At 42.9% G+C, this 26,870-nt stretch overlaps 1 protein-coding gene across 2 annotated transcripts in view; it reads left to right on the forward strand.

The window, feature by feature from the left end:
• The window catches only part of LOC122543063 (netrin receptor UNC5D-like), a 455,690-nt gene extending 448,728 nt beyond the window's left edge, over positions 1–6,962 (forward strand). For both annotated transcript variants that reach the window (XM_043681271.2, XM_043681272.2), the window contains exons 16-17: positions 5,132–5,310; positions 6,295–6,962. In XM_043681271.2, the coding sequence (XP_043537206.1) occupies positions 5,132–5,310; positions 6,295–6,487 (372 nt within the window). In that variant the 3' untranslated portion in view covers positions 6,488–6,962. The remainder of the gene's footprint in view (positions 1–5,131; positions 5,311–6,294) is intronic.
• The last annotated feature ends 19,908 nt before the right edge of the window (positions 6,963–26,870 follow it).

A 26,870-nucleotide genomic window follows, 5' to 3' on the forward strand; every position in this document is an offset into this window, starting at 1 on the left:
ATAGACAAGGGGAGAATGTGCAAACTCCACTCAGACAGCCGCCTGAGGGTGGAATCAAACCCGAGGCAGCTCTGCTAACCACCAACCCACTGTGCCACTCTGCTGATATCCTAATGCATTTTATCTCCAGAAGGATTCCAGAGTTGGATGATCAGCCGTGATCATAATAAACAGGGGAACAGCTCGAAGGGATGAATGGTGTTCTCCTGCACCTATTTTTATGTTTCTATGGTTGAAGTATTTTGATGCTCTCCTGACCGGCATTCCTACTTTTCATAAACTTCAGCTTATCCAAATTTCTGGAGTCAGTCATCGGAACTTGCAGCAATGATGTGGAGATGCCAGTGTTGGATTGGCTTGGACAAAGTCAGAAGTCACACGACACCAGCTTATCGTCCATCAGGCTTACTTGAAATCACAAGCTTTTGGAGCACTGCCGCTTCGCCAGGTGACCACCTGGAGCACTGCTCTGAAAGCTTATGATTTCAAATAAACCTGTTGGACTATAACCTGGTGTCATGTCATTTTGAACTTAGAGCAAGTCCAGATAACCCATCATCTCATGTTCACTGACTTCTCATTGGCTCCTCAGTTTTAAAATCCTCTTCCTCCCTCAATTTCAAATTTCTCCACCCCAACCCATCCCTGTCTCCCTGATTTCTTCCAGCTGCTATTTCTCCGAGATCACTGTGGAACTCCAATTCCGGCCTTGTAGTCATTTCCAATTTTAGGTAATCCATAATAGTGCCATTGCATTCAGCTGTCCAGGCCCAAGGTTCCAGACTGACCTCCCTAAGGCTGTCTGCCTCTCTCTCTCTGTCCCTCCCCTTACGTATATTTTGAAACCTATCATATGGACTAATCTTTCTGTCATCTGTGTCAATGTTTCCAAACCAAATCTAAGATGCTTCTGATAGAGTCATAAAGATGTACAGCACAGAAACAGACTTCAGTTCAACTCGTCCATACTGACTAGATATCCTGGTTACAACACGGGGTAAACCCCTCTGCTAATTTAAATGAGCAACACAGAAAAGATTCACCCTGTGCTGTAATCTGTTAAAATTCGAGAGGCAAAGAACTATCTCAAGAGTCACTATTTAAAGTAAAAATTAACAACTTTTTAAAAAATCTAACAGAGAATAATTAGCTGGCAACTATTTACAACTCCTTTCTCTAAACCTATCTATTACCTTCCCCTCTGTAATACTGGTCCGATAAAAAAATCCTGATTACGATTTACAAAAAATAGAATCACATTTCAAAACCAGCCAGCTTTGCCGAATATCCTCTGTAGGTTTTCCTCTGTCTTCTCTTCTCTGCTTCCCAGCTCTTTGATGGATAAAGGTACCTTTAAGCGAGCAGATCTTTCAGCAAGCAGCCTCTCCAGTTGTTGGTGCTGGCTGCTCTTTGCTGCACTGGGTAACTGTTCAGAATGTCTGATATTTATACCCCAAAACATCAGATCATTTCATTGGTTTTAACATTATCAAAATACTAAATTCAACTTGATTGGATTTTGGTAACTTGGGGCATAATTTGAACTGATTGGCCAAATCAAAATTTGTTATTGTATTCTAGAAACATAGCTCTTAGCTGTTTGACCAAATGTCACATTGTTACCCTGTTCCGGACTCTCTGTGCATCTCTAAGTCCTTGCTAGCTTTTCAACTCTCTTAAAGGTATATTACCCCTACATCTTCATAACATCCCAAATTAATCTAGTCCCATTTGCCAGCATTTAGCCCATATCACTGTAAATCCTTCCAAATCATAAGCCCTTCTGGATCCCTTTTAAATGTTGTAATTGTACCAGTCTCCACCTCCTCCTCTATCAGCTCATTCCATACATGCACCACTTTCTGCATGAAAACGTTACCCCTCAGGTCCCTTTTAAATCTTTTCGCTCTCACTTTTGCCTTCTAGTTTTGGACTCCCCAACACTGGCATAAAGACCTTGTTTATTTAGCTTATTCATGCCCCTCTTGATTTTATAAACTTCTACAAGGGTACCATTCAGCCTCCGACATTCCAGTGGAAATAGCATGATGGAACCCTGAAATAACAACAGAGAATTCTCCAAGTACTTAGTATGTCAGGTAGCACGTTTGGAGAGAAACAGAGTTGATATTCAGCAGGAAAAAAGAAATCCCCTGCTTAACGTGTAAAATACCTGAAAATCTCCCTTTATAGTTATTCTTTAATCTGTACATTAAGTGGACGCTTTGTTCTCCAATGATACTGAGCTCCTTTTGCCTTTCCCAGCCAGGTAATTTATAATTACTGAATGGACTTGCACAATGTGTATTGTGTTGAAATTCCTCCCTCAAGCCAAATGTATGTGAAACTTCCAACTTCCAACCTTGAGGCCTCCCACTTATATTTTGTGTGGTGAATAATGAACTCTTGCTGCTGCTTTCTTTCTCTCATAGAGTCAGAGAGTCACACAGCATGGAAACAGACCCTTCGGTCCAACCAGTCCATGCCAACTATAATCCCAAACTAAACTAATCCCACCTGCCTGTGCATGGTCCATCTCCCAACAAACATGTTTTATTTATGTACTGATCTGAATGTCTTTCAAACAGTGTAACTGCACCCGTATCTACCGCTTCCTTTGGAAGTTCATTCCACACACGAACCACCCTCTGTGCGAATAAATTGCCACCATGTCTTGTTAAAATCTTTCTTCTCTCACCTTGAAAATATGCCCTCTCGACTTGAAATCCTCACCCAAGGGAAAACACACTTGCCATTCACCTTATTTATCTGACCCCCCCTCCCCCCCCCCCCATGCTCCAGTGGAAAATAAAAACTCAAAGTATCCAGCCTATTCTTATAACTCAAAGCCTCCATTCCCAGCAACATCCCAGTGAGTCTCTTCTGAATCCTCTCCAGTTTAATAATAACACTGTGATTACAGGGTGACCAGAACTGAACACAGGACTCAGAAAAAGCTTTCTTTCTCTTGGATTCCTTCACACTAAGCCTGTCTGTGACATTCACTGAATCATAGAATCTCTACAGTGCAGATAGAGGCCATTCAGCCCATTAAGAGTGCACTGATCCTCTTAAAAAACGTCCCACACTATCCTCACATTAATGACTAACCCATCTAGCCTGCACATGCCAATCCATTTAACCTGCATATCTTTGGACTGTGTGAGAAAGCCAGAGCACCCAGAGGAAACCCACATAGAGACATGGAGAGAACATGCAAACTCTACACAGACAGTCACTCAAGGCTGGAATCAAACCTGGGTCCCAGGCACTGTGAGACAGCAGTGCTGGCCACTGTGCCACCCTTATAAAAAGGGAAGTTCACAAGGTTATTTTGCAATGGCTTGCTGTGTACATTTCCCCAGTTTATGCCAACACGAATCTCATAAGTCTTGTATCTGCAGGGATGTGTGAATTAGTTATCCTCCAGAACCCTGTCCCCAACTCCATTTTATTTGGAATTAAATCGACAGTTTAAAGTGTAACCATTCCCAAATTCTGACATTCTTTGCACCTCATTGTCAGCTGGAAAGAGTTAATCCAACATCAGCACAGCCGCTTGGGGCATTATTTGTAGGTATATATTCCATTTTGTTACTTATCAACCATAGATCCCTCCCACCTAACGTTTTAATCAACCACACTACCGAGAGAATTCAAAACAGGTCATGTGATCGCTCGCATTCAACTATTGTCCCCTAATTTAATGACACAGTTCCAAAACATAACAACCTTATAAAATCTTGCATTTGTCACAAAGGATCATTAACTCAAAATGTTAATATCTCCTTAAATGGCTTGGTGTCGCATTACTTTTTCATCACACTGTTGTACATCTTGGGATGTTCTCCTACATAAAAGGTGACATTTAAATGCAAGTTATAACTAATCCCGAGTCTCCCATTGCTGATACAAAAGAGTTACTTCAGAGGATGGTTCCGAATCAACCATACTGGGAGCAGAATGGATCAATTACAGTTTCATGGTAAACAAATGTTGAGCAATCCAATTTTATGTGTGTTGTTATTTCGAGATTTTATTTCCCACTCAACGTGAGTTCTAAAATTGTCATTTAAATTCACATTACTAAATTACTATTCCAAATCTATGGATCTCTGATCCAGTGTCAAATCGACAATGAGACTGTACTCTTCAAGAATCATGATGGGATGGACACGTTTCCCTGGGGAACCATGTCCCGGACAGCCAACATACTGAGAAAAGAACATTTGTCGTCAGGATTGCAGAAAACTCTTGGATTCACCAACATTCCTTTCTCAAGAGAAACTCCACTCGTTTCTGTAACAATGTGCCTTCTTTGTGACCTTCCTTGGGGGGAGTTTATACAGATGTCATTGATTGTTGCCATAATCCGAATTGAAGAAGCGTAAACACTTCCCTCTCACTTGACTGGAGTTCCACAAGGAGACAAGCTTTGATGTTGCCATCTGCACAGTCTCTTCATCATGAAATGTGCTGCCGAAGTCTAATAATCATCAGTAGTTAAAAACAATAGAAAGTCTCTGTGAGACATATCTCCTGGAGCATTTTTAGAAGGGATCAAATTGATTTTTTTCTTCCTTCCTTTGAGGAGCCTTCATAAGCACAATTGGAAATAATTTTTAAAATGCTCGACATTCTCCAATCTCTTTTGCATCAGCTTAATGCTTAAATCTTTCAGTAATTATTAGGACATGGCTTGAGAATTTATTGGAATGAGATATTCTTGTGAGATTTGGAACCAAGAATGCATGAATGAAAGCAGAGTATCCTGTCAACCTCATTGCAACTAGTGTGTATCTATGAGCTGATTGGAAGTGGTTCTGGCTAGAGGGACATGAGACAAATTTGGTACAAGACGGCATTTCCAACATCTCTTTCAGTCACCTGTACTTACTTTATTTGGAAGGATTGTTTGAGGTCTTAATGAACGCTTTATGCATTTCTCAAAGAATACATTACCATGAAGGTGGTCCTGCACCCTATTTCTGGAGTCACATTGAGAGAGGGAATAGCCTCCAGGTTTCCTGTGGGAAAACTTTGCAGTCAGTTTAAAAGTTGTCTTAATCATAATTTGACAGTTCCTTGGACTTGGAGATGAACTTTAAATGTACCCTATCTGCTCTTACAGGATGAGAGAGAAGCTGTTCACTTCTGTGCACAAGCAGCAAGTGATGTGGCCACGTTAGCAGGTCCCAAAGCATTTAAAATCCCATATTCCATCAGACAGAAGATCTGTACCACCTTTGATGTTCCCAGTGCTTCGGGCAAAGACTGGCGGCTCTTAGCACAAAAACTCCACATAGACAGGTGAGTCGAACCAAAGCAAATTAACCAGTGAATTAGTGATTTGTCTCCTTTCCAAAGGTTTTCATTGGTTTTCATTGAGGTCAAGTTTGCTTAATCTTGCCTGTAAAAAGAGCGAAGTATTCAGAGTGTCATGACGAAGTCTGTTTACAGCAGCCATATCACAGCATGCCAGGACCCAGATAAGTCCATCAAAGAAAGGCACTCACAAAGGCCTAGGTTTTACTGCTGTCAGCTACTGGTGTAGAATGACCTTGGGTGGAGCATTTTAAGAACCCGAGTGTGCACTGTCTCTCTGGTCATGTGAATTGACATGCTTTTACCGCCTGGCAACTAAAGAAGGTTGCACCAAACCGTTTGCAGTGTTGCAACAATATCTGGCCACACAGCATCACCTGATCTGTCAAATTCCAGCTCTTTTTCAACCGAGATATTAAACTCTGGCAGGCCTTTCTAGTATGGAGGCATCATTGTCCACCTTGATCATGCCCTAGCCAGCAGCCGAATGTACTTAGTCCCAGCATATACCATGAAATGAGTTCTTCTGTAGTGCAGTGACAATGTCCCTACCTCTGGGCCAAGAGTCCACATTCAAGTTCCAACTGCCCCATTGGTGTATCACAATGTGTCTGGGTAGTCTGATTAAAAATATGTGTGTATGCCATAGAAAGGTAGGATCATTAAGCAAAGGTCATTGCTATCAATTTTTGTGTAATGTGACAGATTGTAGGGATCTCAGTTCCCTCATATGTGAGATTTCTGAAGAGACCTTAAGTATTAATTTTGTTTTGGATAGTACAACAGAATGAGAGAAATTGGAAGCAAGCATCCACTGTCCATTTCTCCTCGTTCTCAACAATAGTTAAAATTGTCCTAGAAATTGCAGGCAAGTGGCCAGTTAGGATGTGTGCAGTGACTGGTGTCATCAGGCTGTGGAAATGCTCAATTCTTCTCAGTGTGGTCTTACTTTTTATTCTTGCTTTGTAGGAACCTGAGTTACTTTGCAGTTAAAAGCAGCCCCGCTGGTACAATCTTGGACATATGGGAGGCACAGCATCAAAATGACAGAGACCTTGACTCTCTGGCCAGTGCTCTCGAGGAAATAGGCAGGATCCAGTGTCCTGCCTCAATGACAGCTGAAGGCGACGGTGATGAATCAGACTACAACTACGGTGGATGAATCAGAACCCCTTGCCATTATTCCAGGAGGACTCTGGGTCCAGCTCACCCCTGAGCGGGTTCAGCTCACCCCTGAGCAAGTTCAGCTCAGTCACAATATCGGAAAGATTTCTCAGGAAATGAAATATGGTTTACTGTCCAGATCTTTGGATGTGTATGTAAATAGAAATTTACTTGTAAATACTTTGAACAAGGGTGCACCAATTATAATTTATCAGACCAATTTAATCAACAGTTTGTTGATTGGCTACAAAAAAAAAGCATTCATAGTTTGACTGGAAAATCCCTGGAATTACACCCCGCTACATCCCGCTGTTACTTCAGAGGTGCATCCGAAATCCTCTAAAGCTCTGAGGAATTTCCCAACTTAAATGATTGCATACTGCTGTTTATCGAAAGCAACCTTTCAGCCTCGCCCTGTGGCAGTGAAGAGAGCAAGCCGTTGTCAATAAGCAGTATTTTGAGTTCTTGGTTACTGTTGACTGCACTGGTACTGAAACATCAATTGTTGCCCTGGTGACTGTGAGTTAAGTGTAGTGACTGTAACAAGGTCAGCCGGGTGGACCTCACAGAATCTGAGTTCCCCAATTGGGGCTATTAACCTGGTCCAATCAGGGAGCCCTGACTGACAGATATAAACAGGAGTGTTAGGGATTCTGTTCACTCTGAGAGCTGGCTCTGTGGGAGCTGGATCGGTGTCAAGGATTCTCCATGTGTAAATAAAGAGTGATCTGTTGATGGGATGTCGGTCTCCATGAAGTTATTTTATTAAGCAAGGGCAGTAATCCATTTATAAGCAAGTGATTCTCTGGTGCTGTAAAGCAGGGAGGTAATCAGTGATATAAGCTTGTTAAATTACCTCAGAAACAAGTGGTTTTCAAACAGGTCGCGTGACCAACACTCTTTGAGTGGACCGCTGAAAAATTCATCACTTGACCACCCACCTCCAAGTTCCTAGTTCAGTCAAACATCCTCTTCATTGAAAGATAAAAAAGAACACACCTCACTGACTCTGTAAGATCTGAAGACCTTATTTAGAAGCACACAACTAGCAGTGCACATTTTGTTGAACAGTCACATTGTGCACATCTGTGCAATTAGTAATGCACCCGGCCCTCCCCCACCAACCTTTCTGGGCTAGGGAATTAGCAGACTGCAGTCCTCTCTATCTGCAACAATCAAACTAATCCAAACAGAGCGAGAAAATTTGTGATGTACCCTTTAATGCTGAAGGAATGAACTCTACACTCTGTCAGCTTTGGGCGTGAATGGCGATGGGGACTGGGGTCTGAGAGATTGGCAGCTACTTCAAAAAAAACAGCCTCTCTCAGCAGTAACCGTACCCCGAACGTGAATCACTTGTCTGTGTGTGATGTCCAGTGCACGTGGATGTGTAAACTTGTGTAGATGCTGATCTGTTGTGCAGACAAAACCAAACCAGGGTCAACCAGTTGTGGCCTCTTGTTTCTGAAGCAGAGCTTCACTGGTACAGCTATGCCATATTTTTACAATGTTGGTGACGGGTTGTTTAAACTGTGAAGCATGATTGTGCAGGAAGTTTTTGCCCTGCAAGTACTGCAGTTTCTTTGTTCTGTTTCCTTTATAAAACCTTACTTTTGTGAAGGATATTGAAAATGTCTAAAAGGGAAGTAAATCTATTTTAAGTGATCTGGTGGCGGAGCAGCAGGAGAGTCTCCTCTTCGACCCTGGTTCAAATTGGTTTAATCAATTGAAATAATCATTGAAATAATTGTTGCACCCTTATACTTAAGCAATTCATCCATTCTCTCTGGTTCCTTGTGTATATTGTCTTGTTCACACACATCTGATGTATGTATACCTGCTGAACTCTTGACAGATTTTGTAAGCTATTTACTGGTGCCTCCATTCTGCTCATCAATCAGCAAAGCCCTATTTCTATTGAAGTCCACATGTAAAGGGTTACTTCACAGACTGGTGGTCCCTTGTGGTTTTATTTGTGTACAAATGATCATAAAGTTTCTGTGGGTCTTGAACTTTCTCCTTGTCTTGATTGATGGACCATTCCATCGTGTGTGGATTGACAAAATGGTTGCAGGAGCAAAACCATAGAACTGGAAGTGTGAACAGTTATTGTTCTGAGAATGCTGAGCTGTGTGTTTGATTTACATGTGCTACAGCCTTATCTCGCAACCCATTGTCAAACCTCCTTATGCCCCCCTCACCCCCCCCCCCCCCCCCCCCCCCCCTCCCCAGCACTTCTTGTCCCACATTGTGTTGATTTCGCATTTCTCAGCATTGCTTACCAACCCTCTTCTGTGTCTGCCTGCATCCCAATTTGGCCCTTCTTTCCAAGTGTATGCATCTCCTGAACGTCTCTTATTCTTTTCCTCTCATTCAGAGGATGAGGGCATCACTAACCAGTATTTGCTTCTGCTCCCCGGTTGCCCTTGAGAAGGGTCAGTGAGCCATCTTCTTGTCAGGCAGGGAGTTTTTTTTTCAGCCGATCCAACTGAATGGCTTGCTCACTCATTGTAGAGTTCAGCAAAGAACTTGATTACATTGATGAGGGTCTGCTGCTCTCCCTAACTCCACTCTTGTAGATGATTCTTCCACCTCTGTCCTTCCTGAAATACCACAATCTTCCCTCCCTCCTCGAAAGTTCTCCTCTTAGTTCCTTGCGAATACTTACACCAGCTGTTTCATCTGAACTGTGCTATTAGCCTCCCCCCACCCCCCACCCCCACCAAGCTGTCATTTTTTTTCCATTTCCTCTTGAGATATTTATCACTGCAAAGCATTGTAGTGATCAAAGATTGGTGGATGGTTTGTCAAGCATTCCACCAGCATCTTTGAGGCAATCTTTTTGGATTGCGTTGCATTAAATTTGTGACATTTAGTTTTGGATTTCACTAAACTCTTATTTAAACCATTTCTTTTTGCCTCTTTTATTTAAGGCTGCTTTAATGTCCAGTTGCAGTTAAAGGGATACATAAACAACCGTCAGCGAGTGATTCATGAGATAAAGATGGAGAGCAGGAGATATGAAAGGAATAGAATGCTGAGGTAGGTGTGAAGGAGAGTTTGAGGGAGAGAAAGAATTAGTTCATCGAAATAGAGTAAGATAAATTTAGTGACAATATAGTTGCTTGTAGTAATCTGCGTGGTGTGCATGTTATTTACTCATGTGCATGTTTTGTATTCCCTGTTGGTCGTCCCCTTCTCATTTATAAGTTATCTCCAGGAGCTGGGGGGTCAGGCATGTGGCTTGTTTGCCAACAGGGGGAAAAGACCAGAAAAAGGTGCACCGCAAGGAAAGATGGAGGACAGCCAATGTAACATCTAGCCACATTTCAATTATCCCAGGTGCCAGAGATCATTGAACCAGGCCCACTGTTGGAAAGGGGATGATCTGTTCATCCACTCTATACCATGCCTGATTTTCACTACTTTATCTGGTTAATTATTTTGATATTCAAATGATCCTTTTAAATGGATTTTCATTCATTCAAATTGTGACTCTTCTGAATTATAGGAAGTAATATTTTGTATAGTCTTATTTATACTGCTTTATTTCTGTCAGTTTGGAGGCTCAATGAAATTACTTTGTGAATGGAAATGCCCTATTCCTATATTAACATCAGTCACTAAAAAAATGAGTTGCATCAAGGCTTTTCATGAACAATGTAGGTGGCAGTCTCGGCTCAAAGAATGGTTCATGTACACTTTACAATTCCAATTAATTATTTTCAGTTTTAGGTCCCTCCACTGTCCTCTGGAGCAGTGAGTGTTGCCAAAAGGCTGCACAAATAAAATATAACCACTTCTCACCCCGCACTGAAACAACAATGGTCATCAGTGGGATTTGCAAAGTGGACTGTGCCCATGATTAATGGACCCCTTTTAGCCTTGAAACATGGAACAGAAATTCAAGTCCTTTGGTTCACACAGGGATGTCCACAACTGTTACAGTGCATCAAAAAACAAGGGCCAGGTCTTGAATGACAATTGAGCCTGCATAAGGCATTTCCTGATTCCAAGATTGCAATTCAACAGATCCCAGGACCTGTGAGGGAGTCTCTGGTGGCTTATTGTGTGTGAGAACATGGCAGTCATGTGGCTGAAAAACTGATTGCAGGTTTTAAAGCAGTGATTATAGGGATCAACAACTGCTATGATGCAGAAAATATTTCTCACTTTCCTCATGGTGCATGCTCTCGGGGGCTAAGACCTTGTAGACAAAGAGGTCAAAATTGAAAGGGAATCAATGGCCTCAATTTCCCATAAGAATTACCACTGCAAATATATTAGTGAAGTGCTGCTCAAACTGATTGCTGAAGACTGCCTCTAAATGGATCAGTAATCAAAGACTCCCTTTTAAATTATAATATGATAAAACCACTTGGAATATCTGAGTGAATTTGCACTTTCATGACCATTTTTGAATTTAATTGCTTAAATATTGATTAAGTTCCCCCCTTTTGAAAAAGTTACACTTGCCTGCCTCCGACCTTAGTAACAGTGGGTAATTTTCCTTGCTTTTCACATTGCTCCTCTGTGTGCCTTCCCCTCTGATCTGAGGCAGCTGGCTCACTCTGCAAGTCATAAATGAGCCTTGACCCTCAACGTCTCCCTCACTTTTGCATACTGCTTGACTGTTTTGCTTGTCCACGCATGCATAAAGTTTAAGGCCCAGCCTATATGCCTTTCCATAGACCTGTGTGTGTATTGACCTCATCCATCTCAAAAACCCTGTGTGTGCACTGGACTCCTCCTCCTCTGCTGTCCCAGGCCCTGCCTAAAGACGAGAATCCTGATCCCACAGAGCCCATCGGCTGTAGCTTTCCAAAGTTGTACTGCATTGACCCTGTTCTCAAGACTTGGAAATGGTCACGACCCCTCAGTCAGACCTGTGATCGCAGAGATGAGGGATGACCTTTTGGTGGATGGGAGCGTGGATTAGATGGATTGGCCATCGTGCCCAGGGATGTGCACGCCGGATGAATTAGCTAGGTGGGAAATGTGGGGTTACGGGTATAGGGTGGGTGTGGGTGGATTGGTGTGGACTCAATGGGCCAAATGACCTGCTTCCACACTGCAGGGAATCTGTGATTCTGTGAATCTTGAAAGAGTCGGGAATGCAGGCAACAGCTGCCATACAATTGCTGGAAAATTGCAAAAGGACACAAGAACATGGGACGAAAGTCACCCGTTAATGAGAACACAGACCTTGAACAGAATAATTGGACATCAGCGCCTGAATTACCTTAACTCTTGCATTCATAGATACATTGAGGTGCTGTTAATGAAATAATAGAACAGAACAGCATAATATCTAGGAGCAGGAATAGGTCATTCAGCTGTTACAGCTGGCTATTCCATTCAGTGAGATCATGGCTGATCTTCCACACCCAACTCCATTCTTGTGCACTATCCCATAACCTTTCATGTTTTTAGTATGTTGATATCTATTGACCTCTGTCCAAACAGATTCAATAACTGAGCTTCCACAGCCCTGTAGGGTGGACAGTTGTAAAGATTCAACCACTGAGTGAGGAAACTCAAGTGCCTAGAAACAGATGAGGAGATTTATTGTTTAAAGAACATCTTTGAATGTTCAACACAGTGGATTATGTTTGCCATGTCAGTGAGCTTGGAGCGAAGGTGGCAGCCTCCCAACATGTTTGATTTGATTTATTATTGTCACATGTACCAAAGTGCAGTGAAAACTTTTGTTTTGCATGCAGTACAGCAGATCATAACATACAAAGACACATCGATCAGAGGGTGATCGAATAGAGTAAGGAATACAAGGCTGCGGCTCCAAAGAAAGCGTACAAAAAGCAAGATCGATATTTCATTTGAAATGTGAGATGTCTATTAACAGCGGGGAAGGAGCTGTTCTTGAATGTATTGATATGTGTATTCAAACTTTTGTATCTTCTGCCTGGTGGAAGAGGTTGAAGAGATTATGACTGGGGTAGGAGGGGCCTTTGATGATGTTGGCTGCCTTTCGGTGGCAACAAGAAATGTACATATAATAAGTATTTTCTGAATCTACAATCACTCTTCCAACACAGTAAGGAAGTATCCTTTTGCACCTACGATATACTTGGTTCGAGATTGATAAAAACTGAATCCCCTTCATCTCTCTCTCTGTTCAAACCCTCCGCTGACCCCACATCAACCCCCCCCCAACCACTGACACTATCCATCTTGTGATCATGAGGGACATATTGATGCAGAAAAAGCTCTTTTCCTCCAGGCTATTCTTTTTGCTCCCACTGGTGAGGGTGATGGGAGGAGCACTCATGAGGAAGCTCAGTGAGGTTTCAGTCCACCATCAAAGTCAAGACAGAACAACAAGGGGACTTACTCATGAAACAAGAATTGAAAATGCTGGAAATACTCAGCAGGTGAGTTGCGCATCTCGAGTTGAAGATGACTTCTTCTGAAGACCGCTCAACGCTAGCTTCACAATTTCTTTCTGGTGCAGTGGAGTAGGGTTGGATGTCAGGTGAAACGGCATGTAGTGTCTGTAAGTGAACAGTTTCATTAAATCCGCCTGCTGAGTGCAGAAGATGTGGTTATCATGCCTCGTTGTGAAATGTACGAGCTCAGCAGTTAGCCTGCTCCTGCAGAGTGGCTGTTGCAGCAGTGAATTCAAATTCACTGTCTATCCAATGCAGACCGGACAACTCAGTGGTTCTTTGGATGTCTCGTTGTGTGAGTGGGTTAATCCATTCAACATAAAAGAGCTTAAAATCTCTCCATTTGACAAGCTGGGAAATAGTTTAATGCACTGAATTTCCACACAGGGGTAAAACACAGCATCAGTTCCAGGCTATTTTGCTTTGTGATTTTATCAAAAAGCTTTTCGGGAATGTATACTGTACACTGCAGCTGATTCTGATGTGAAGTCTAACTTCACAGAAATGCACACGCCAGAGAGGCAGAGTCGAGGAGAGGTAGTTGGTGAAAAATAAAGCAGGTGTCCCCACTCAGTACTTTTCAGGCAATTCCTCTTTTCAGTTTTCACTGAAGGTAAAATCCAACAGCTTCTCATACTCATTAGCAGGATCCTACCTCCCCCTGTTGGCTTGAGATGATAATTGCAGCCATGTACCAGTACAATGCTTGGGCCGACCTTACTTAGCACACGGGAGTTTACCATCTCAATCATAACCTGGTAGTGCAATTTAAGATGTTTTATTGAAACACAATATGTGGTTCCTGATTCAGCAGGAATTAGGCTAGTGCATAGGCATGATAACACAGTGTGCTATTGTTGAGGGTAAAAATCATTTGCTGCAGTAAAGCCAAATTCTTTTAAGGGCTGATGACTGATCGAAATTTAGAGAATTCACACTGCTTCAATAACACAAGATCTTCTCAGCCGTGTGGTGCTCTGTGTAATTTATTCCGTATTTGTCCAAGGGGTGCGCACATCCCTGGCAAGGCCAACATTTCTTGCCATTGCTGACTGCCTTTGTCAAGGTCATACAGTATATACATACAGATGTACAGCACAGAAACAGACCCTTCGGTCCAACTTGTCCATACTGACCAGATATCTTAAACTAATCGAGTCCCGTTTGACAGCACTTGGCCCACATTCCTCTAAACCCTTCCGATTCATATATCTATCCACAGGCCCTTTAAATGTTGTAATTGTACCAGCCTCCACCAGTTCCTCTCGCAGTTTGATTGATACACACAGAATGTGAAGAGATCCTTCAGTCCAACATCTACATGCCGGGCAATTTCCCAAACTAAATTCGTCCTACTTGTCTGCGTTTGCCCCATATCCCTCTGAACCTTTCCTATTCATGCACCTGTTCAAAAGTCTTTTAGATGTTGTAACTGGATCTGCATCTATCACTTCCTCTGGGAGTTCATTTGATATATGAGCCACCATCTGTGTGAATGTTTTGCCCGTCAGGTCCCTTCTAAATCTTTCTCCTCTCACCTTAAAAATATACACCCTAGTTTTGAATTCCCCCACCCTATGGAAAAGACCTTTTGTAAGGTCACCCCTCAACTTCCTCTGCTCCAGCAAAAACACCCCAGCCTCGCCTTATAACTTAAACCTTCCAGTCTCGGCAACATCATGGTAATTTTTTCTGAACCATCTCTAATTTAATAATATCCTTCCTATACTAGGGCAACCAGAATGAGATAAAGTACTTCAAAAGTGGCCTCACCGACATCCTGTACAACCTCACCATGGCGTCCCAACTCCTATATTCACTGGTCTGAGCAATGAAGGCAAGTGTGTTGAATGCCTTCTTAACCACCCTGCCCACCTATGACATAAACTTCAATGAATTATGTACCTGAACCCCAGGTTCTCTCCGTTTAACGCCAATATTACTCAGGGCCCTACCATTAACAGTACAAGTCCTACCCCTGTTCATTTTAACAAAATGCACTATATCTTGCATTTATCCAAATTAAAGACCACCTGCCACTCCTCAGCCCTTTGGCCCAATTGACCAAGGTCCTTTTGTAATCTTAGGTAACATTTTTCATTGTAGAAAATACCATCAATTTTGGCATCATCTGCAAACTTGCTAACCATTCCTCGTAAATTCTGGTTGTGGTCTCAACTCTATTCACTATTTCATTGACTAATGACACTCTGAAAGAAAATATTTCTGCTCATCTCCATCTTATCTGGAACTGTAATTTGTCCCTCCGTTACTCTCAGTATGTATTTGTTGACCATCTTCTGCTATTCATCTTCAATTCACCTTTTACAAGTTTGGAGCTGTACCCATCCAGCAGGTTGTATAAATAGAAAGAAATGTGCTTTCATTCAGTCAAAACTTTTAAATCCATCAGAAAAAGAAGTGTCTCGAATTCTCATTGCCAAAAATCACTGTTTTCAATATTTTCCACAAGCCTGTTTGGCTATATTAAAATGTGGCTGGAAGTGTTCTCTATCCCTCTAGCTCTATTTCATTCCATTCCTCCTCAGACAACTGATCAGTGACTGTAAGAATTGCTGCAAATTAATATGAAAGGAAATATTTTGTTGAGGTGATCCAGTTTGTATCCAGATACTGAAAATTGGTGATCCTTTGCCTGCACCACATCTTTTTCATGTTCATGCTTTGCACCGGTCTTTAGAATGAAATTATAGAATATCTACAGTGTGGAAGCAGGCCATTCAGCCCATCAAGTCCACAATGACACTCTGAAGAGTGTCCCATTCAAGCCAATCACATCCCTGCAGCCCTGCATTTCCTATAGCTTATTCACCTTGCCTGCACATCCTTGGACACTTTGGGCAATTTAGCAAGGCCAATCTACCTGAGCTCCACATCTTTGTACTGTGGGAGAAAACCAGAGCACCTGGAGAAAACCCACGCAGACAGGGGAGAATGTGCAAACTCCATACAGACTGTTGCACGAGGTGGAATTGAACCCGGGTCCCTGGTGCAGTGAGGCAGCAGTGCTAACCACTGAGCCGCCCAGGAAATAACCAGGATTGTTAGGAGGAATAGGAGAGGAGGACACACACAAGGAAAATACTTGGTTTGCAGCTGTTCAGAGTTAGACTGTCAAAAGGTGTTGGTCTCTTCCCCATACATGGGCACACGTTTGCGAGGGATGATAGACCAAGAAGTTCTCAGACAACTTGTGCATCCTCACACCTATAGGAGGATGAAAAAGTTGGAGAGAAAGAGGAATAATTCACCCAGTGACTAGAGCAAGGGAAGATAAAGGAACATGCAGTATATATGAAGGGAAGGGAGTCACTAAATGAGGAAGGGGGTCACACCTGCCTCTTCTCTGGCCTTGTGCCCTCAAAAAGACCTTGCTGTCCAAGGCTTCATTCATAACACAGGACTAAGCCTTTTCACAACTGTTGTGCAACCCCAGATGTTGCAGGTGTGTGTCCTGAAGTGGTGATCTCAGTGTCAGTCTGCAACATTCTGTCTGAGTCAGTTTGTGTTCTAGCTCTCCCAGAGACTTAAGCACTCAAATGTACATGCTGTTTCTCAAGAGAAGTATTAAAACAAGACTCCGAAGGCTTTCTCCACTGATATCCATGGTACAATTTTGAAGAAGAGATGGAGAATCCTTTTCAATATCAAGGCAAATATTTCTCCCTCAGTTGAAAAATAAATTGCTTTGTCATTGTCACCGTGTCAAACGGCAGAACATACTTTGTGTGCACTAGCTACCATACTTCCTACACCGAAGTATGATGTGGAGGTGCCGGTGTTGGACTGGGGTGGACAAAGTTAAAAATCACACGACACCAGGTGATAGTCCAACAGGTTTATTTGGAGGTACAAGCTTTCAGAGCACTGGCTACGTAATGAAGGATTAATACTCCGAAAGCTTGTACTTCCAAATAACCCTCTTGGACCATAACCTGGTGGTGTGTGACTTCCAAAGTATGTCATTGAAGTGCTGACGAACATCTTCAGCACAGTGAAAGATGATTTAGGAATGCAATCTTCTTAAATACAAGCGCTTTTCTGTCTTTCAAATTTGCAGACCACATGAGTGTAAAGTATGCCCTATGAAACCTTATGAGGGGTGCACACTCTCTCCCTTTGGCTGTGCATCCAGATGGTCTAAGCAAGGACAATGTTGAATCCAGTGGGCTTGGAGCATATAAAATGAAATAGCAAAGTGCGTTGGATATTTGCAGCTTTGTCTCTGGGCACTGATTCTTGTGATGCTTGGATTATTCTTCTGTTTTGTAAAGGACAATTAGATGAACTCACAGGAGAAGCTTGTCTCCTGATATTGCCAACAGTTTGGCTAGAAGGAGTGAAAGTATTTTGCTGACAACGCTGTGAAGTAATTATTGCAGTTTGTTCATGGCTGACTCTGATAATGGCAATCCAATCCAAGATCCTTGGATGGTCATGTCAAACAGTACACATTAGGAAGTCTTTGCCTCAATACATGTAAAACATCCCAGTTAGCTTCATGAGTGTTCGTAAGCTGAAGTGCGTCAAGGAATATTTCCCTTTGTCTGCACATGAAGAGTAACTCAAAGCAGATGAGGTGGAGAGAGCTCCTTTCGTTGATTCTAAGGTCAGAAAAAGGAGTCCATACAGCCCCTTGGGTCAGGTCTTCTGTTCAGTCAAAGCATGGCCACTCTGTATCTTGACTCCATGTTTTTCTTCTTTATTCTTTCATGGGATGTGAGTATCAGTGGCATGGCCAGCATGTATGGTCCCAATTGCTCTTGAACTTGAGTGACTTGCAAAGCCATTTCAGAGGATAATTAAGAGTTAACCATGGTGTTGCTCTGCAGTCACGTGTGGGCCAGACTGTGAGAAGTTGACACAGTTTCTTCCCTCAAAGGCATTATTGAACCAGGCTGATTTTTGTGATAGTCAATGATATTGTCTTGGCGCAATAATCGAGGCTCACTTCATTTCTTCTTTTTCCCATTTTATCCAGAAGTCCTCTTACACATAACTGCACTTCTGTTTTCCCCAGCATTAAATCACTTGTGATATTTTCGCGTCTGTTAACAACCACTGTGTTTTGATTAAATTCATTAAATTACATGCAAAATGCATGAAGTGCAATGCAGACAACCAGGGAGGGGAGGTAGAGAGACAATGAGGAAGAGGTAGAGAGACAGGGAGAGGGCAACACCAACCCTTAAGCATTGAGTATCAGGGGCCCTCTATTAACTCTGGAGCACGTCCAGATTCATTCATAACGGGACCGTCATTTGTGATATTGTCACCCTGCCTCAAACAAGGACTGAGTGGGACACCCAAGGTTGATGAAAGGACGGCACTTCAGCGGGGGTGCAAGTAAAATCCTGTGGAGAAAAGACAATCAAGACACAAAAAAAGAAATCCCACTGCAGAAGTGATGCGTGAGGGCTACAACAGACCTACAATCTAACAACATCTTCTAATTCACCCTTTCAGTTTGGTTACATGCCAACTGCTGTTTCATAAGATATCCTGGATTCACAACGCCAACCATCCAGTGTTGCACTTTGGTCTGCTGCATGAAGCCTTCCTTCTGCCAAGCGTCTCACTTCATTGTGCTGCTCAGTCTTGTTTTGTCACATGCTCCTGTAACAAGGAGCAGGCTGAAAAGCTGGGTCCTCTGGGTCTGAAGTTGTATTCCTGGCCAGACTGATGGTAAAATCACCCTCCTCTCTCAGACAGTCATGATTATCGGGCTGTTCTGTCCCCTTCCCACTCTGGCAAACACCCAGTGTTGAACTCACATTATTTATTATTTCAAGGAGACAACCTCAATCCTTCTGTTGGGCCAGCAGATTCTAAGCAGAAATCAGCTTTTAGCTCAACTACTAGCTGAAAGACCAATTTCACAGGTCACTTTGAGGCCTGAATGGTGCTACCTTAACTCACAACATGCCAAAAGGAGTTGAAACACTCCAGTCTCATTTCCTCTCCTCCGTCTTCTGAATCTCGACTGAAGCTTTTCGTTCCAAATTTGTTTGACATTCCAAGCACATCAAAGAAAGTTAATTTTGCAAGAAGTAAAATGCTCTTTATCCCAGCATCAGTAACTGATGTGCAAACTGTGTGCATTATGAAGAAATGTGTTCTGTTTGTCAATAGTCTGTAAATAAAAGATCTATCACAAAAAGTAACTGTTTCAGAGAAGACCGTATAAACCCATTTCTATTAAATTCCTGAAGCAGGCAAATCGTGTTAATCATGCCTGCTTTAAATGGTAGGGATTGCTTTAGAAAGTAACATTTGCAGAGCTTTTTAAAAAAAGGGGAGGGGAAATAAGATGATGAGACTGCTATGTTGGAGAATAGGGCACAATGGAGAGAATGTCTGTCTCCTGTGCTATGTAATCCTATGAGCGGCCAACTATTTAATGGAATTGGTGTTAACATGATCGGTGAACTGTCCTTTCAAAGAACTTTGGTGTACCACACTGCTAAGGTGGCAAACAGTGCCTCATGCAGAACTGAGACCTGAAGACTGGAAAAGGCTTCCTTTTAGGGTGCTTTTCTGGGCACTGCTGAAGTGGTTGGGCATTGATAAGGTGAAAAACAAAAGATCTTCTCCCGAGGGTGAGTGAGTTCAGAACTAGAGGCCTTATTTTTAAGGTGAGAGGAAAAAGATTTAAAAGGGGCAACTTGTCTCCTTGATTCGTTTGTGTAATGAACTTCCCAGGGAGGTTCAGGTACAGTTACAAAATTGAAGAGACATTTAGATAGGTATATATGAACAGGCAAGGTTGAGAGGAATATGGGTCAAACGCAGGCTGGTAGGACTAGTTTAGTTTGGGAAACTTGGACGAGTTTGACCAAAGGGTCTGTTTCCATGTTGTATGACTCTATGACTATACGGAAAAGTTAGTGTCAGGTATACCAAGTCCCAGACTACTCAGGCAGTTTCTTAAAGTGGTTGAGCAAAACCAACCATGACAATCATGACTGAACAAGAAGGACCTCCAAAGGTACTAATTGCCAGGTTACCCCCACTGCTTTGTGGGAGTGAGTACAGAAACAGGAAATGAAGATAGATGAATGCATGGCTGGAAAGACGGTGCATAAGGGAGAGTTTTAGATTCCTGGGGCACTGTGGCTGGTTCTCGGATATATGGGACGTACACAGACTGGATGGGTTGCATCTGAACGGAGCCAGGACTCAGTTCCTTGTCAGGCACTTTGTAAATGTTGTTGGGGAGAGTTTCAAGCAGGGGAGGGTGAACCACGAGAGGATGTCAGAAAGTAATATTCGGGCACACAAAATGCTGGGGGAGGCAGACAGCACCACAATAAAATAGAATGAGTTAACAGGTGGAGTTGGGTAGGTAAAAACAAGACTGCAGATGCTTGAAACCAGATTCTGGAGTAGAGTGGTGCTGGAAAAGCACAGCAGTTCAGGCAGCATCCGAGGAGCAGTAAAATCGATGTTTTGGGCAAAAGCCCTTCATCAGGAATGCAGGGCTTCCTGTACACCTGATGAAGGGCTTTTGCCCGAAACGTCGATTTTACTGCTCCTCGGATGCTGCCTGAACTGCTGTGCTTTTCCAGCACCACTAATCCAGAAGGTGGAGATGGAGTAAGGGAGAAAGTTATTATGTCCTGACGTATGTTTAAATGATCTGTCTTGGTGTGCAGGGGACAATTTCATCATCTGCAGGTGACCCAAAACTTGGGTCAATTGTAATCTGCAAGATGGACGGTGTAAAACTTTAAAGGACAATGAGATATTGGTGGAGTGTAGGTGGGTAGATGAAGTTCATGACAGGGAACTGTGAGGTGATGCACTTTGATACAAAGAACGTGGAGAGACAGTACAAAATAAGGGACGCTTTTCTAAAGGATGTGCAGCAGCAGAGAACTTGAGGGTGTTTGTACATAAATCATAAAAGATGGCAGGACAGACAAAGAGAGCTGTTAATTATGCACACAGTATCCTCGGCTTCATAAAGGATAGGCAGAGAATAGGACAGCAAGGAGGTTATGATGCTTTCCATATGATACATTTGACCTCACCTGAACTGAGTAGTTGCAGGTGCCATGTTTTACGAAGGACATGCATGCAATGGAGAGAGTGCAGATGAGGTCTGCAGCTGTGGAGGAGAGTTAGAGTTAATGTTTCAGGTCAGGTGACCATCCTCACAACTCAGGCCTGCTGAGCTTTTCCAGCAATTTCTGTTTTTGTATCTGACTTATGGGGCATCCGCAGTTCTCTCAATCTTTGCAAGAATGGTTCCAGTGATGAGAATCTTCAGTGATGGGGCCTGGTTGGCAAGACTGGGGATGATTACCTTGGAGAGGAGAAGGCCCAGAGGAGGTTTGATAGAAGTTTGCAAAATCGTAAACCAGGGCGAATCAGAACCATAGAATTCCGACAGTGGGGAATGATTCGGCCCATCGAGCACACACTGACTGTCCAAAGAACAGCCCACCCAGACCCACCCTATCCTTGTAACGCTGCATTTACTGTCCCAAATCCATATATCCTGCACATATCCCTACACCACGGACAATTTAGCACGGCCAATCCGTCTAACCTGTTTGGATTGTGGGAGGAAAGCGGAGCACCTGAAGGAAACCCACACAGACATGGGGAGAATGCGCAAACTCCAGGCAGACTGCCACCCCAGAGTGGAATTGAACCCAGGTCCCTGGCATGATGATGCTGCAGTGCTAACTACTGAGCTTCCATGCTGCTCTCCCTTCTTCCTGGATCAAGAACCAGAGGGGACAGTTGTAAAGTGTTTTGCAAAAGAAGGAAATGCGACCAGAGAAAAATCTTTTTATTACAATTCGTAACTACATTCTGGAATGCAGTACCTGCATGTGTCGTGAACACAGGCTCAGTTGAGGTACTCACGAGGGCATTGAATGATTATTTCAACACTAATAATCTGTAGGATTCGAGGAAAAGACAAAACATTGACATTGTTAAAATGCATCTGCAGTCTTCACTTTCTACTGTTAAATTGCGTAATGGTTCAAATGGCTTCCTTCTGCATCATTGTCATTTTGTTATTAAAAAATGGTGATCGCTTTTCTGATCTCCCAGCACAGTAGTTCTGTTTTACTGATAAACAAACAGGACTTGCAGCGTCTGTTCTTATAATAGCGTTCCTTTATCTGTGATCTCTGGCAAGTTTTCCCAAAGCAGTTGTGCATTGATTGGACAATGTCCAAATGGTTGCTTAGTTTTTCAAAACTGCTAGCCTGTTGAGATTTAGTCTTGGCTGCTGGTGGCGGAAGGGGCTTCACGGAGTACGATTCTCAACAGAAATTCTTGCCGAACTCTGCCCAGGGTGAAGAATGAGCTACTGCACTTGCTTGGTTCTACATAACTGGAGTATTGCTATAAAAAGGCATCTGGTTAAAGCTTCTGGTCTTGTGCTTATTTTGTAAAAAAATACAAATGTAAGGGGAAAATAGCATTGACACTTACGAGAGTCCCGCTTGTTTGGCAATGATAGCCATGCTGTGGAGGTGCCAGTGTTGGACTGGGGTGAACAAAGTCAGAAGTCACAGTACAGGAGACTGTTTAGCAAGGTTAGATCACACAGAATAGAGGGAAAACTAGTTATTTGGATACAGAACTGGCTCAAAGTTAGAAAACAGAGAGCGGTAGCAGAGGATAGCTTTTCAGACTCTCGGCCTGTCACCAGCAGTGTGTCATAAGGATCGGTTGCTGGGTCCACTGCTTTTCGTCATTTATATAAATGATTTGGACTTAAAAACATAGGAGGTACGATTAGTAAGTTTGCAGATGACACCAAAATTGGAAGTGTGGTGGACAGCAAAAAGAAGCTTACCTCAGAATACAACAGGACCTTCCTCAGATGGGTTGAGAAGTGGCCGATGGAGTTTAACTTAGATAAATGTGAGATGCTGTATTTCGGAAAGGCAAATCAAGGCAGGACTTGTGCACGTAATGGTAAGGTCCTGGGGAGTGTTGGTGAACCAAGGGACCTTAGAGTGCAGGTTCATAGTTCCTTGAAAGTGGAGTTGCAGGTGGATTGGATAATGAAGAAAGCATTTGGTATATGCTTGGCTTTATTAATCAGTGCATTGAGTACAGGAGTTGAGGTGTCTTGTTGCAACTGTACTGGACATTGGTTAGGCCACTATTGGAATACCGCAAGCAACTGTAGTCTTTCTCCCATAGGAAGGATGTTGTGAAACTAGGTAATGTTCAGAAAATATTGACAAGGATGTTTGCCAGGGTTGGAGGGATTGACCTATACAGAGGGACTGAATAGGCTGGGGCTGTTTTCCCTCAGAGACTGAGGGGCGACCTTATAGCAGCTTATAACACAATGAGAGCATGGATACGGTGAAGAGGCAAGGTCTTTTGCCTGGGGTGGGGGAGTCCACAACTAGAGGGCATACATTTAAGGTGAGAGGGGAAAGGTTCAAAAGAGGCCTAAGGGGTCCACACAGACAGTGGTGCATGTTTGGAATGAGCTGCCAGAGGAAGTGGTGACGGCTGGTACAATTGCACCATTTAAAAGGCATCTGAATGGGTATATGAATAGGAAGCTCTGGAGGGATATGGACGAAATGCTGGTAAATGGTACTAGATTTCTTTAGGATATCTGGTTAGCTTGGACACGTTAGACCAAAGGATCTGTTTCAGTCCTGTACATCTCTAAGATTCTATGACTGTATGACCAGATTATAGTTCAACAGGTTGAACTCACAAACATTTGGACCGCTGCTCCTTTGTCAGGTGCAGGACTTCTGACTTTGTTTGGCAATGGGCTCCAATGAGGAGAGGTTTAACAAGGGGAATACATTTAGGAACATGTGCACACAGAAATTTTTTTCAAGCAGTCAAGTTGACATTGATCAGTCAAGGCATTGACTGGACACATATCCCAGGATATGACTGTCATCTGCTTTGCTGAGTTGAAACGGGTAAGAGGTGCATTCATTTTAAAAAAAAAACTAAAATCTGAAACAAAAACAGAAACTGCTGACGAAACTCATTGTCAAGTGTCATGGAGGCAGTAACCTCAATTACATTGCATAACAGATACTGGCCAACACAAGAACAGAGTTAGCTCTGGCCACAGTCTACTTTATCTTCACAACCACCCTGTTTGACTGGAGAAAGTTAGTGAATAGGAAGGAGAGCAAAGACAGCCTCAACAGGCCTGGCAGCATCTGCGGAGAAAAAAAAGAGTTCACCTTTCAAGTCCAGTGACTATTCAGAAGGGTCACTGGACTCAAAATGTTATTACTTCTTTCCCTCTACAGAAGATGCCAGACCTACTGAGTTTCTCCAGCAGTTTTTGTTTTTGTTTCAGATTTTTGTTTTTTTATTTAAATGAATGCACCTCTTACCCGTTTCAACTCAGCAAAGCAGATGACAGTCATATCCTGGGATATGTGTCCAGTCAATGCCTTGACTGATCAATGTCAACTTGACTGCTTGAAAAAAAATTTCGAAGCCAGGAAATTAACTGCCAGTCAACATCTGATGTAATGACATTTTAAGCAAAGTGGAAGGAATTGCCCTGACAAATTTTGGGGATCCAACACTCTGTGCGTTCAGGGGAGATTGCACCCAACCGTGAGGGAAGACTATCTTTGCTCCCCTTCCTGTTCCCCACCTTTCTCCACGCAAACATGGTGGTTGCAAAGTTAAGGTAGACTGTGGCCAGAGCCGACTCTGTGCTCCTGTTGCCCTGTATCTGTAATGCAATTTAATTGGGGTTGCTGCCGCAGTGGTATTTGACAAATCAGTTGTTATACCAACCTTGCAAGTTCAAGCAAGGATGGACGTCTGAGCAGGTTGGGAGTCAAAATTGCTTGACTCAGTTAGTGAACTTTTGCTGGTGAATTAGGAGGTGGATGGGGGCTTCAGCCCTACTTCAGGACTGAGATCAGACACCTCCAAGTTGCGGTACTGCTTGGCACGATCTGTTGCAAAAAGTGTCCATTTGCTGTCTCTCCATTACTCAGGACAGGTGAATGGATCACTTGCTACATTAAACCACCTGCCGTTTGTTCACATGAAAGCAGTGTGGGATAAGCTTGGCGACTTACTGGTTATTGTCTTAATTCAAAAACTGCAAGTACTGCAGATGCAGTACATCAAAAACAAAAGCAGAAATGGTTGGAAAATCTCAGTGGTCTGGCAGCATCTGTGAAGTCGGTCCAGTGACCCTTCCTCAGAACGGAGGAACAGATGCCACTAGACCTGCTGAGATTTTCCAGCAATTTCTGTTATTGTCTTCATTTGTCAGCAGAGACATCAAACCCACGACGATGGGGCTGCAAACAAATGACTTTGTTGATCTGTGCTTTTTCACGATCGAGGGCGTGAAACGAAAGCCTAGAGTTAAAGCAGTCAAATTTTGCTTGGTTCCCAAGTTATAGTGTTGATTTAAATGCCAGTCTAACGAGTCAATATGTTTGAGCTACACCTCATTAAAAATATGATGTGGAGGTACCGATGTTGGACTGGGGTGGACAAATTTTAAAATCATAACACCAGGGTTATAGTCCAACAGGTTTATTTGGAATCATTAAACATGTTCAGGGAGCTGGCAGAACATAATCAAGGGATGAACTGTCCAGCTTCAGCTCATCTCTGATCAGTTGGAGAAAAAAAACCAAATGCCTACAATTGTTTATATGTTGCACATATCAGAGATTCAATGTTATTTGCACAAAGCATTCATATTAATGTTTGCAAACCAATTAAGTGATCTAATGGTTCATCGCGTCTTGCGAACTCTGTCCAATGTTGGCCTTGAGTAACATATCTGTCGAGCAACGAGGTGTATTTATTTAGAAAAAATGGTCAACTGCTTCGATCTGCTTCTGCGGCAGGTCATTGTTGTGATGTTAATGTTTTCCTAAGTGACCAAGTCACACAAGACATTCTGTCCCTACAGTAAGCTCGCTGGTGTCACTTTGTAATTATTTTTTAACTGGGCGCCTATTCATGGATTGCAAACATGTCACTTTTGACAAGCACTGTGTGGAGAAGGTAGACCTTTGGACCTGCAGCGTATGGATCAATGTTGAAAAATGAACCAAGTAATTTCTTATGTATTCATAACTAAGGATGCAACTTGACTTCTTCCCCTCCCCCAGAAAGCAGCATCCAAACCAAAGCCACTGTTTTTCCAGTGCATTTGTCTCACCTCTAAGATCATACACTTGTTCAACTTCCTGAAGAACAATGGTGATTTGCATTTATACAGTTCAAAATACCAGTGCAACGTCACGGGAACACGAATTGAGAACTTTGGGCCACGATTTTAGCATTTGAAAGCCAGAGATGTCAGCAGCCGTGATCAGATGAGTGATCAAAGAGGCAGGTATTCAGGAGCATCCTCGGAAGTGGAGAGGTGGAGGTGATGAGGGAGGGAGTTTCAAAACTCAGAGCGGAGGTTGCTGAAGGCGTGGTCATCATTGATGCTGTGGTGATAAATAGGAGGGACGCACAAGAGGAGGAACAGATCTCCAGAGAGTTGGAGGAAGTTAGAGTCTGCAAGGGGTATGAAGGGATTTGAGAACAATGACAAGAATTTGAAATTTGAGGGACTGCCTGCCTGGGACCCAATGCAGGCCAGTGAGCACAGGCCTGATGGGCAAATGGGATGTGGTGGGCCTCGCGACACAGAGTGTGTTTCGGAGGGGCTGGAGTTCATGACACTCAGAATGTCAGAGGCAGACCAGGAGCTTATCAGAATAATAGATTGAAAGAAAGGCGTCTTGTTAACTCTGAATGTTTGGTTACCCACTGCCCAACCCAACCAAAACATGAGCAGCATGGCCACTTCTGATAGGTCTTTGCAGAAATAGACAGGCCCAAATACATATCCAATATAAATGATATGGATAAAACTCAATCAACGCAATGGCATATAATGTCTACAACTTGCCGAGACTTACCTTGCTTTGTATCTTCCTAAAGTCTTCAAGC

The sequence above is a fragment of the Chiloscyllium plagiosum genome, unplaced genomic scaffold (genome assembly GCF_037043375.1).
Source record: "Chiloscyllium plagiosum isolate Xiang-an unplaced genomic scaffold, Cpla_swu_hap1 HiC_scaffold_48, whole genome shotgun sequence".
NCBI lineage: Eukaryota > Metazoa > Chordata > Chondrichthyes > Orectolobiformes > Hemiscylliidae > Chiloscyllium > Chiloscyllium plagiosum.